General features: G+C 47.4%; 2 protein-coding genes across 5 annotated transcripts in view; one reads left to right on the plus strand and one right to left on the minus strand.

The window, feature by feature from the left end:
- The window catches only part of prx (periaxin), a 31,114-nt gene extending 26,444 nt beyond the window's left edge, over positions 1–4,670 (minus strand). For all 4 annotated transcript variants that reach the window (XM_060075189.1, XM_060075191.1, XM_060075188.1 and 1 more), the window contains exon 1: positions 4,547–4,670. The gene's annotated coding sequence lies outside the window, so the exon portion shown is untranslated. The remainder of the gene's footprint in view (positions 1–4,546) is intronic.
- A 5,535-nt stretch (positions 4,671–10,205) lies between these two features.
- Positions 10,206–11,861, plus strand: LOC132474991 (homeodomain-interacting protein kinase 4-like). The gene is made up of 3 exons (XM_060075943.1): positions 10,206–10,932; positions 11,182–11,314; positions 11,610–11,861. Exons 1-3 carry the CDS (start codon positions 10,397–10,399, stop codon positions 11,859–11,861), a joined length of 921 nt encoding a protein of 306 aa, XP_059931926.1. The 5' UTR covers positions 10,206–10,396.
- The last annotated feature ends 154 nt before the right edge of the window (positions 11,862–12,015 follow it).

Genomic DNA, 12,015 nt, shown 5'->3' on the forward strand with positions numbered 1-12,015 from the left:
CAGTAATAGTAGTCCTTCATGCCACCAACAGACAAAACCCATTCCTCTGGGTTTAGCTGACAGCGTTGCAGGATTAGGTTCTCTCTGTTAAACCTCATGATGAGCCAACAGAAGACACAAGGGATTGGAGATCTCTGTTGGGAACTGTAAATACTGCTGTGAAATGGCTACTAACAGCTCTGTATTATTGTTGCAGAGTGAATCTGACTTAAAATAAAGCTAGGGGAGGCTATGTATTTTCAAAGCATATTTTGTCTCTCTATTTTCAATAAAGTTGCCTATCTTGATCCATAGCAAACAATGCATTTAATGGTCTGACAAAACAAAGACAAATAATGTGGTATTTGTTTACTGTCAGACTGGGTGCCCTGGGACCGAGCTGATGCCCGTGTTCTGAAGAACCCCGGTTCAGGCCCCGGGAGGTGACCCTGTTGTACATCGCTACCCCCTGGTGCTACCACCAGGAAGCTAGCATTGTGTGTTTCAGGACTTCTTTTATACTTTAGCAGTGGGGTAATAATGGGACTCCCCACTTTACACAGAGGCGAGATCCTCGCCGCAAAAGGCGGTGCTATCCAGTGACTCATGACATTTCCGGGGTTCGTGTCGTTTAATTCAAGTCCATTCAATGGAAGCCATTTCGATGAACAACTTTGCTGAGTCACACCGGCGGTAACAACCACACCGGTGTTAACACAAGGCCGCGTCTAACTGCGTCTAACGTTTATGATGTCATCACTGTCAGACTGAAGCAGCACTGAGTTGCTAATTTAGATGATTGATTTTGTGCTTCCTGGTTTATAGATGAAGCAACATTGAGTGAGTGACAAACAGTCATAGATGCAATGAATGATGATTTCAGTAAAGCAGGTTGCACACAGACACACACACAGACACACACACACACACACACACACACACACACACACACACACACACACACACACACACACACACACACACACACACACACACACACACACACACACACACACACACACACACAACAGAGGGTCATGAGACTGCAGTTGGACAGAGACAGCAGGACTATTGTGGTGAAAAAAAATACCTCGACCAGTAATATCAGCCCTTCAACCAGAATGACGGAATCAAAGTCACAAATTCTGAGTTAGTGGAAAAAACTGTGTTAGGAGCCCCTGTTCTTATTATGGGATGTACACTTATGCCGTGCACTTTTCTATTCTACATGGCTCTACTCAACCCTGTTCTATTCTATTCTACTATGCTCTACTCTGCCATACTCTATTCTGCTGTACTTGCTTTACACCGCACTCCAGAACGTCTACTGTTGACCTATAGGTCTGTATTAGGGACTTATGAAAAGAGCAGGGTTACATAACATAACTGATATGTCTCTCTTGTGTGATACATCAGTTATATTAAGCATGTGAGTGTGCAGCACATCATCACTGCAGGAATACATCCATACCTCGAGAAAGAGAACTATGGCCAGTCAGTGAGTAGTGGAGGCTGGTTCAAAACTCCAGGTTCAGAAAGTAAAAGTTCAGCCATGTTTTCCATCCCATCCCTGCCTTAAACAAGTGGAGTCTTCTCATTGGTTGAACCTTGACGGTCGGTACCAATTAGCAAATCCCTACGTCCAAACCCAAAAAGTCCTGGGGAGGACCTTTACTTTCTTAACAGCTGAAACTTCCACTAATTGATGGTTATGGTAAGGATCCCCCTTAATACTGGAGACATGACATGATTGCCAACCCATGTAAAAAATGTATGCCCTAGTTATGTAAGAGTGCCCTAGTAGTAGAAGAAGTGGTAGTAGCAGTAGTAGTAGTAGCAGTAGTAGTAGAAGAAGTGGTAGTAGCAGTAGTAGTAGTAGTAGGTCTGTGTGTACGAGTGCGGAGAAGATGGCAAAGTGTCAGGGTTATTTTGGAGCAGGCCTATAGAAAGATCGCAGGTTGTATCCGGCTGCCCCGAGACTGGGAAACCAGCCACACCCGGTGGCACGGGGCTGCTTGCAGGAAATGCCTCCTTGTAAACAGGAAACGTAGATATTTCTGTCCGATAGTGTGCACAGTGACAAGACAAAAACAACTCGGGCTGTCTCCGGTGTTTACGTGAAGATGATTTGATCTTCCAAAATCCAATTGGGGTTTAATCTCAGCGAGTACAGGAGTACAGGGTGTTCCATAAAATGTACTCCCTTTCCTTTTAATTTGATTTATACGTATAAGTGTTTGCCATGGATGAAGTCTATTCTTCTTCGGTGGTCCTCCCAGCTTCCTGTTTAAGTTGCCCAATCCACTGCTGACCTGGCTTCCTGATCTGGACCAATCCCCAGCCACCTACACCCAGGGCCCTCTCCAGGAAGTCCAGCCCATTCATCTTTGCTCATGGGTTGATTTATTCGTGGCTCGTGTACACTCACGCACAAATCATTTGAGTCTTTCCAAAAAAATATTTCTGCAAGCAGTGCAGCCCATTGGAAGTTACCCTGAGCATAGTAGTGGGTAAGCTTGTACATTTAATCGAAGAAGAAGGTGATGTTGTTGATGCAGTTATGGGAAACATTGTCCTTTCATCAGCATTGGAACATGGCCGAGCGATCCCAAAGAATCCCCGTAACCAAAGAGCGTTTTCCAATGAATTGGAAAAACATCACAACATACACCACTACGGCAACGTCCCTTCATAAGAAACAATAGAGACGAGATTCGACATCCTGCACTTGAAAGTGATGATCGAACACAGGCAACATGTTGGAGTGGGTAACAACTCACAACTGAACCTGGACTCATATGCACCAATGCAGTCAAGAGAAAACCCACACATACAAACATACAGATACAGATCAACACACACACACACGCACGCACGCACGCGCACACACACACACACACACACACACACACACACACACACACACACACACACACGCACACACACACACACACACACACACACACACACATACATACACACACACACACACACACACACACACACACACACACACACACACACACACACACACACACACACACCCCGAGCCTGGTTCCCCAGCAGCCTACCAGGGCCGGTGGTGGGGTTGGGGGTGGTGGGATTGCAGATCCTATGACCCACCGGGGTGCAGCTGTCTCTTCTGGCTCAAATTAAGACTGTGTGTGTGTGCATGTGTGTTTGTGTGTATGTGTGGCATTGGGGAGCATAGCCATGCCTGGCCTTGCCTCACCCAACTAAACAAGGAATCTGTTTATATGTGTAAGTGTGTGTGTGTGTGTGTGTGTGTGTGTGTGTGTGTGTGTGTGTGTGTGTGTGTGTGTGTGTGTGTGTGTGTATGTGTGTTTGTGTGTTTGTGTGTGTTTGGTTACAATCAGGTGGTTGTCACGTGATGCTTTCCCTGTTGGTTGAGGTGTGGCGAGTGTGTTAATACAGGTGTCAGAATCACAGACTGCACTTGAGTCCCCAGGCTGATGGCAAACAATGTATCATTCCACGGGGGTTAACTCCGCCCACCTGGCACCCCCCGGTGCATTAAAACAAACTTCCCAGAACCCATCGGACAGCGAAGGCCAATCTCAAGTCAATGTCGGGTCAATTATATTCGCACAGCTCTTAATCGCTGTAGTTACTGTCTCGACGGGCCTCCAACTATCTCACCTAGGTACAAACACAAATAGCGTAGGCGTATCTTGTAGCTCGTGGGTTACCATGCTATTGTGGGAGGCCACCCCCCCCCCCTCACACTGCAGGCCTGCCCGGCACGCAGGTCTCGTTACTAGCAGGGGATATTATTAGCCGCCTGATCACCCTTCTCGTGTCGTGCTGCAAAACAGCGTCCGTGCGCGGCGGCGGCGATGGGAGCGTGCACGGCCGTCGCGGGGCTGACTGGCAGGAGGGAATAAGGCACAAGTGGCAGCTGTCTGGCTATAAGGGTCCGTGCGTTAAAAACAACGCACCATTGTTGTGTTGTTTTTTTTCCTCCCGTACGCAAAAATGTGCCGACTGCACGTGGGTACGAAGACCGTTGATGAAATACCTCCAGCCAGGCTCCAGAGCGGCACGCACAACCTCACAACCCAAGTGTGGCGCATGACGCAGAACACGCATTAGTGCTTTAGTAGTGGTATGGTACAATCGCTTTAGGGTTAGTGCATGGGTTGATGCATTAATGTCGTCTGATTGAATGCAAAATGTTTTTCAGTTCAGGATTACGTACGTAGTTTTCTATTCCTCGCGCCGCTACAAAATCAATAACCATCTTAAATTGCACCTCATACCTCTGATGACCTCACATTTTAATATCTGATCAATCAACTCAGAATCAACTCATTGAACATCTGATTTATCAACTCATGCCACCTCACAAGCTCTAATCTGTCCTCAAGAGTGAGGCAACTTTAGTTGTCATGAACCTTTCCTAAATACAAAACACCTTACAAAAGGTGTCTCCGTGCTGCAACGTAACCTAAGGTCCAGCCTCAGCTCTCCATCCCTGCTTGTCTCTCTCGCCACCCTCTGTTTTCTAAGGTCCATCTGTGTACGTCTTCCTCTCCTATTCACTTACTTTTTTGTTGTTGACCGCCTGGTTCCCTGTTTCCCTGTCTGTCTTTCAGGTTTTACAGCCCGACTGGTGCTCCCCTCACTGACCGCTCAGGTCTGGCCCGTGCCCAGGGCATCTCTGGCAGCCAGACTCTGGCCCGCCTGATTGGCCAGAGGGCAGGGAGATGCCCCCATATTTGGGCGGTAAAGGGGCGTTGCTAACTGGAAGTGGGATGGGTTTGGGGAAAGGGAGTTTGGTGATAAAGACTGTCTGTTTGCCTGCCTATGTAGCCAGTGTTACTACACATTAGTCTGCATTAGTCCTAATCTACCCGACACTGCCCTGCTGTTTGTACTAGGCCCTGTTGGGTGGGAAGAGCAAGGCACTACCACTCTCAAGGTTAGGGGTACCCTTCCGTATTTACCTCAATGGGTAGAGCTTGGCACACACATTGTCAGAGTTATAACTGTCTGTGACGAGGATGTCAGGGAGAACGAGTCAGGTCATTATTATTGTCAGGTTTAAAAGATAGATGAGATAAGATAAGGTCCCAGCCCTGATGGTGTTGTCTCTTTAAGGAGATTTATGAGGGCATATTGACCTTACTTAGAGTATTTTTAGGTTCCCCTTTTTGTTTGCTGTTTGGATTGGAATCCCCAAGCAATTAAACCAAAATCAAGCCAAATTAAATAAACAAGGCTTTTATTACAACGTTGTGACACTATTTATGACCTGACTGGAAGGCTGGTTATAGAAACAGCCTAGCGGATCACGCTTTAGAGAAAGTGTGACTGCTCTTCTCCCGGACAGCAGCTGGCCTAGTTAACGGGAATGGTAGTGTGTGTGCATGTGTGTGTTTGAGTGTGTGTGTTTGTTGGGTATGAGGGAAGGGGTTGCTTGTGCGTAGGGGGGCTGTGTGTGACTGCATGTGTGCATGTGCGTGCATGTATGAATGTGTGCATGTGTATTCGTGTGTGCATGTGTGTGTGTGTGTGTGTGTGTGTGTGTGTGTGTGTGTGTGTGTGTGTGTGTGTGTGTGTGTGTGTGTGTGTGTGTGTGTGTGTGTGTGTGCCTGTGTTTATCTCCGGTGTATCTGCGGCCCTCCATAATGCTGATTTGTGCTAAACCAGCTGTCGGGACAGTCATAGTGAGAGCTGATATACTGATCAACACGCCACACATTCCCAAACGCACTGAGTAACAAGCTAGGCTAACCCTGAGCCAATGTACAAGCTTAGCGTTTGCTACTCATCACCATACATCTCAAATAGACAGGTAGACCAAAATACCTACTCTCATACAAAAGATTACAAATATAATACCATACACGTATAATATAAAACCATATGTCTACAACCAAATACCCAGTTGAGTTTATATCCATCTACTTTATAACACTATTCAGCCTAGCCTAGCCTAGCCTAGCCTGGGAACAAGTTTAATCTGAGTGCTCTTCTTTTATTTGCTCTGGCATATGCGTTTGGCCCCCCTCCCGTTCAGACCTGGTCCAGGTCCGGCCAATCACAGCCCTCTGTACAGAGGAGTGTCCTATGGAAGCGCCATTGGGGCATTTTCATAAACAATCAAGATGGCTGCCGTGGATGTGTCACCCCTTCGGCTGCTCCTATTGGTTGTAGATCTATCTAATTGCTTTCAGAGGGCATTTTGGTTCCCGCCCCTTTTAAATCAAAAATGCATCGAGGTTCTTAAATAATTTGAGTTTTGGCCTGGCTATGTCTGGCTACTAGTATTCCCAGATACACCTGTATGATGATTCACTCCCAGTTCTAGGATGTTTCTATGGTATACACAGCATTTTGTTTGAGTGAATGAATCAATGGACAGGAGGATGATAGATGGCGGAATAAATGATGGATGGATGGATTATGGATAAAGGTAGATGGATGATTAGGAAATGGACTGATGCTTAAATGATTGACGGATGGCCAATGAATGTAGATGGGAGAAAAGGCGTGTCAAAAGGTTTGAAAGCTATCCTGTGTGTATGTTGTGTTTCCCTGTTTGTGTTTCGAGGACATGCACATATGCACACCCACACGCACACCCCCCCCCCTTCACACAAACACACAAACACACCCACACACAAACACACACCCAAATCCGCTGAGGAAGCAGAAACTAAACAGCCACCAGTAACTGTCATCAGACACACAATGGCTACTTCCTCGACCTGCTCTACAGTGACCCCTGAAGTGTGTGGCCCCTGTGTTTCTGGGGGCCATGAACAACTGTCATGAACAACAATTTAGAGTATAACTAAGAGCCAGAGGCCACTGTAGCCCAGTGTGTGTGCGTGCGTGCTTGTGTGCATGTGTCTCATACAGCCTCTCAAGAGTATTATGATGAACACAACGGTACAAAAATATATATAAAATGTATAAATCGATACAAAAATGTCTGAAAAGAAAATTATTTTCAAAAGAGAAAGGAATGTAAGCATCATCACAAGACGGAGAGTCTGAAAGATATGATAGAGACAGACAGACCCATAGTAGAGACAGACAGGCCGACGGGTCAATAAACACACACACACGAAACATCAACGCACACACAAGCAGGAACTGACCAGCGTTGGAGGAGGGGGTCCAGGAGACTCTGAAGATCCCACGCAGACACTCACACATGGCTCTCCGGGAGAGGAGAGGAGGAACCGCCCGGTCCTCACACACACACACACACACGGCGGCCGGCGGACTGGCTCCACGCTGGGGGACACGGGGCCCGCACTCTGGGGGGGCTCCGTGGGGGACCAACGGGGTAAAGGTGGGGACCGCTGGGTGATGGCACAGGACGTTCTCCGTTTTGACCGTCAGGGATCATCAATCGGGACATCCGAGAGGGAATGACTCGTGGTTTGGGGAGCAGAGAGAGCGCGAGTGGGATAGAGAGACAGAGAGAGGGAGAGAGAGACAGAGAGAGAGGGAGAGAGAGAGAGAGAGAGAGAGAGAGAGAGAGAGAGAGAGAGAGAGAGAGAGAGACAGAGAGACAGAGAGAGAGGGAGAGAGAGAGGGGGGGGGGGGGGGGGTCAGGGATGGATGACTGAACAATCAGGTGGATGAATGGATGGACCAAGTGGTGGTTTTGCTAGAGAGAGTGAAAGACAGAGAGAGAGAGAGAGAGAGAGAGAGAGAGAGAGAGAGAGAGAGAGAGAGAGAGAGAGAGATTGCATGTATAAACAGAGGGGAGAGAGGAACAGGCCTGTCCCAGCGCATTGACATGGTGTAGTTTGGGAGAGTGTGTGTTTTTGTGAGGAAAAGCCTTTAGTAGCTTATGGATCAGTGAAGCGACCAAATTAATCGATAGGCAGACAGACAGACAGACCGACAGACAGACAGACCGACAGACAGACAGACCGACAAATGTGTGTTTTTACATAAATATATGGAAATGTGTGTATTTTCATATTCATCCACATGCAGGAAGATACTTTTGTGTTTGTTTGTGTGACTGTGCTTGTTTGAGTGTTTGAGTGTGTTTAGATGCCTGTGAGTGTGTGCACAACATGATTGCTGTGTGTGTGTGAGAGACGACAGTAGAGCAGTGGTACAGAATAGGGCTGCCTGTGTGTGTGTGTGTGTGTGTGTGTGTGTGTGTGTGTGTGTGTGTGTGTGTGTGTGTGTGTGTGTGTGTGTGTGTGTGTGTGTGTGTGTGTGTGTGTGTGTGTGTGTGTGTGTGTGTGTGTGTGTGTGTGTGTGTGCTTGGCTGGCTCAGCAGTTTGTGGCGCTTGTCCACCAAAGCCCCGCTCCATTGTGCAGGTTGTCCGGGGGCTTTAGGTCAGACTGACCGGGGAGGGGGGGGGGGGGGGGGGGGGTTCCTGGGCTTACGTTGGCAGACACAACCATGGTAGCACCAGCACTAGCCCTCTGCCGAGGATATACGCCAATGTTGATGAGACTCTTGCCCACACATTGATACAAGAACCAGCGGACTACAGCAGGCAAACACCACTACTCACACAAGAACATCAAAACACCCACCCACGCACGCACGCACGCACGCACACACACACGCACGCACACACACGTCCTCTGGGTGGGTGGTGCCCAATCTTCCTGGGCAGCATTATTTGGGGGGTGTCTGGTACCGGCTGGTTGGTACAGAAGTACTACGTGATGAAACCGAGGAACGCAGATGATTTCTTTACTGGGACTGCAGGAAAAAGATAGAGTTAATGGGTCAATTTGGAGAGGCGTGGCCGAATCATCCCAAAATAGGCCTGTTGTGGAATAAGGAATTACGTCATTTTACTTTTTTTCTTACGAGTTACTTACGATTAAGCAGCCAAATGTCGGGTTTGGGGGCGTGCATAATAATGTGGACCTATGAAGCACTTTAAGACTGTAATCCCTGCTGCTGGAAATAAGATTTAAGAGCTGGAATTTGAGTATAATTAGTTAGAAATTGTTATTTGGCACGGAGGGGCATCTTCCACTTATTGGTTTCAGGGGAATCCATCTTGCCTGTCAATCACAGGCGAGTGAACTCAACCCTCTGCTGGTGGAGCATCGAGGAACATCGCTTAAAGGCTCAGTTATGGTTCCACGTCGACGCAACGCAAGGGGGTCATTTAACAAGCTCCTGAATTCCGACGGGCCCGTAGAAATAACCGCCGTGGGTGGGGCTGCTACTGCATGCCACGACCCCCGGCAGCACATAGCTAACACACAGCGAATAGCAGTGTACGTTTGGGAGGGAGAGAGTGCGTGAGTGCGAGAGAGAGAGAGAGAGAGAGAGAGAGAGAGAGAGAGAGAGAGAGTGAGAGAGAGAGAGAGAGAGAGAGAGAGAGAGAGAGAGAGAGAGAGAGAGAGAGAGAGAGGGAGAGAGAGAGAGAGAGAGAGAGAGAGAGAGAGAGTTCACATCTATCGCTTGAGTAAAGAGAAGACGCGAAGTAAATGTGAGGCCTTCTTCAGATTCTTTGGTATGTCATTTCAGATAGGCTACCATGTAGTGTCATGGTATAGTCGCTGAAGCTGTGGGAAGTGTATAGTTAGCAAGTAGTCTGGTTTGATGTTTCAGTACTTGGGAAATAACTATGTTTTAACTGTGACTACATGTTTAGTTATGCAGAAAGTGGTCAAGACATTTCAATTATAATCGCAATTATAATGTAGATTTATTTGAACATAATATTTATTTATTCTATACTAAATTTTTTGATATAATTGTCACTTGCATAAAACACATTTCGTGATCTCACATTTTAGAATTAAAGATTTTGCCGGAGTCTAGCACCCCTTGTCGATCAGACGGGCGAACAGCGACATTACAACGTGTACCCGTTACTCGAATAATCCAATGGCATTCTAGGCCTACTTAATGGCTTACAAATTATATCAACCCCTTTACGAATAACATTTCGCTATTAAGCACATTTTTGCCGCGGATGTTAGTCCATGTGCGAACCAACTAAGATTCTACCTTTTCTTTTTAATTTAAATACATTTTAAAAACAATGGGGTTGCCTTAAAGCGATGCATGACAAAGCTTCATATGATAATGTTATATAACTTATAGGCCTCACTGTACAATTAGTCCAACAACCTTGCTGCCAAGTGCCAAATTAATGACTATATTATAGTTCATTCAGTGTTTTATTTATTTTTGATTGCATTTGTAGACAAGTAGAACGCCTTCTAGAAAAACGGTATAAAGTGCTTTAAAAAAACTACGTTTTTAACCCATTTTACAATTCGTATCAATCAGAATTAGATTTTAATTTACCCAAAATGTTTGACACCAAAAGGACACCTTTGGAATTCTATCGTCCAGACAACGATACAAACACATGCAACATGACATGTTGTTTATTATTGAAACTGTCAATGACGATTTGCAAGACGCTCCTCGAACATAATGAGAGATCTGTTTTCCAACACCGAGGTGTACCACGTACTGGAGCAGATCGGGAAAGGCACCTTCGGGACCGTATCGAGATGCTGGAGGAGCCGAGACGGAGCACTGGTGGCCGTCAAAATGTTAAAATTTGACCCGCAGAGGAACCGGGTGATACGCAATGAATTGAAACTAATACGCCTCGTTTGCAGAGAGGATCTATCAAACTGCCACATCGTTCGCTTCTTTGAGGAGTTTCACGACCAAAGACACCACTATCTGGTGTTTGAGTTGCTAGAGATGAGTCTTCACCAGCTGCAGAGGAAGAATGGATTCAAACCCCTAAGCGTGCGCGTCATCCGCGTCATCACCGGCCAGATGCTGAAAGCGCTGCAAAAGTTGAAGGATCTCGCGATCATCCATGCGGACTTGAAACCGGAGAACGTCATGCTCGTGGACCACAGCCGCTACCCGTTCAGAGTGAAGTTAATAGACTTCGGCTCCGCCAGTATCTTCAGTGAGGTGCGCTTTGTGAAAGCACCGTACATCCAATCCAGGTAAACACATGTTGCATTCAAATGCAATCAAGAGACTAGACCACAGAGAAAATACATATACAAACTCATAACTTGCAATACTGCTGATCGGGTTATGTCTTGTTAGCGCTGTGTGTGTGTGTGTGTGTGTGTGTGTGTGTGTGTGTGTGTGTGTGTGTGTGTGTGTGTGTGTGTGTGTGTGTGTGTGTGTGTGTGTGTGTCTATTTTGTGTGTGTGTCTGTTTTTGCGTGTGTGTGTGTGTGTGTGTAGGTACTACAGGGCCCCAGAGGTCCTGCTGGGCCTGCCCTTCAGTTGGAGGGTGGACATGTGGTCCCTCGGCTGCGTGATGTCAGAGCTCTACCTGGGCTGGCCCCTCTACCCCGGAGATTCAGAGATGGAGCAGGTGACACACAGACACACACACACACACACACACACACACACACACACACACACACACACACACACACACACACACACACACACACACACACACACACACACACACACACACAATAGAAAATAAGCATGGAAATCCATTCACTTTACTCTATCAGTAGTTTAATCGCTCATCATTACTGGTCATTTAAAGTCGCTTACCGAAATCAGGGTTTCTCTATGCTTCTGACGTCCTCTCCCCTTCACCCTCCTGTTGTGTGGCCCTCCGTATGCCGGACCCCCCCCCCCCCCCCCCCCAGGTGCGCTACATCTGTGAGACACAGGGTCTGCCCCACGCCAGCCTGCTCTGCTCCGCCAGCAAGTCACACATGTTCTTCAACCGTATCAAGTATGTAGTGCGTGTGTCTGTGTGTGTGTCTGTGTGTGTGTGTGTGTGTGTGTCTGGGTGTGTGTGTGTGTGTGTGTGGACGCGCGTGTTTGACATCCCACGCCTGCATTTGTGGTCGCTACCTTGCTCAGGAACAGCAGCGGAGCCACTCAGTGGCAGCTGAAGACCAACCGGAAGTGCCTAGCTCCGTGGGAGGTCAGAGGTCAAGGTCAGGGCCGAGGGGAGGGCCTAGGCGGAGGAGGAGGAGGAGGAGGAGGAGGCGGCGGCGGTCGGGAGAGGAGGAAGTACGTGCTGAGGTCTCTGGATCAGCTGAGTGA

The sequence above is a fragment of the Gadus macrocephalus genome, chromosome 16 (assembly GCF_031168955.1).
Source record: "Gadus macrocephalus chromosome 16, ASM3116895v1".
Lineage (NCBI taxonomy): Eukaryota > Metazoa > Chordata > Actinopteri > Gadiformes > Gadidae > Gadus > Gadus macrocephalus.

Bases quoted from the DNA above. Each gene is read 5' to 3' on its own strand.
- LOC132474991 (XM_060075943.1), top strand. From the start codon at position 10,397: ATGAGAGATCTGTTTTCCAACACCGAGGTGTACCACGTACTGGAGCAG. The intron at 10,933-11,181 runs GTAAACACATGT...GTGTGTGTGTAG, and splicing joins GCACCGTACATCCAATCCAG to GTACTACAGGGCCCCAGAGG. The intron at 11,315-11,609 runs GTGACACACAGA...CCCCCCCCCCAG, and splicing joins GAGATTCAGAGATGGAGCAG to GTGCGCTACATCTGTGAGAC.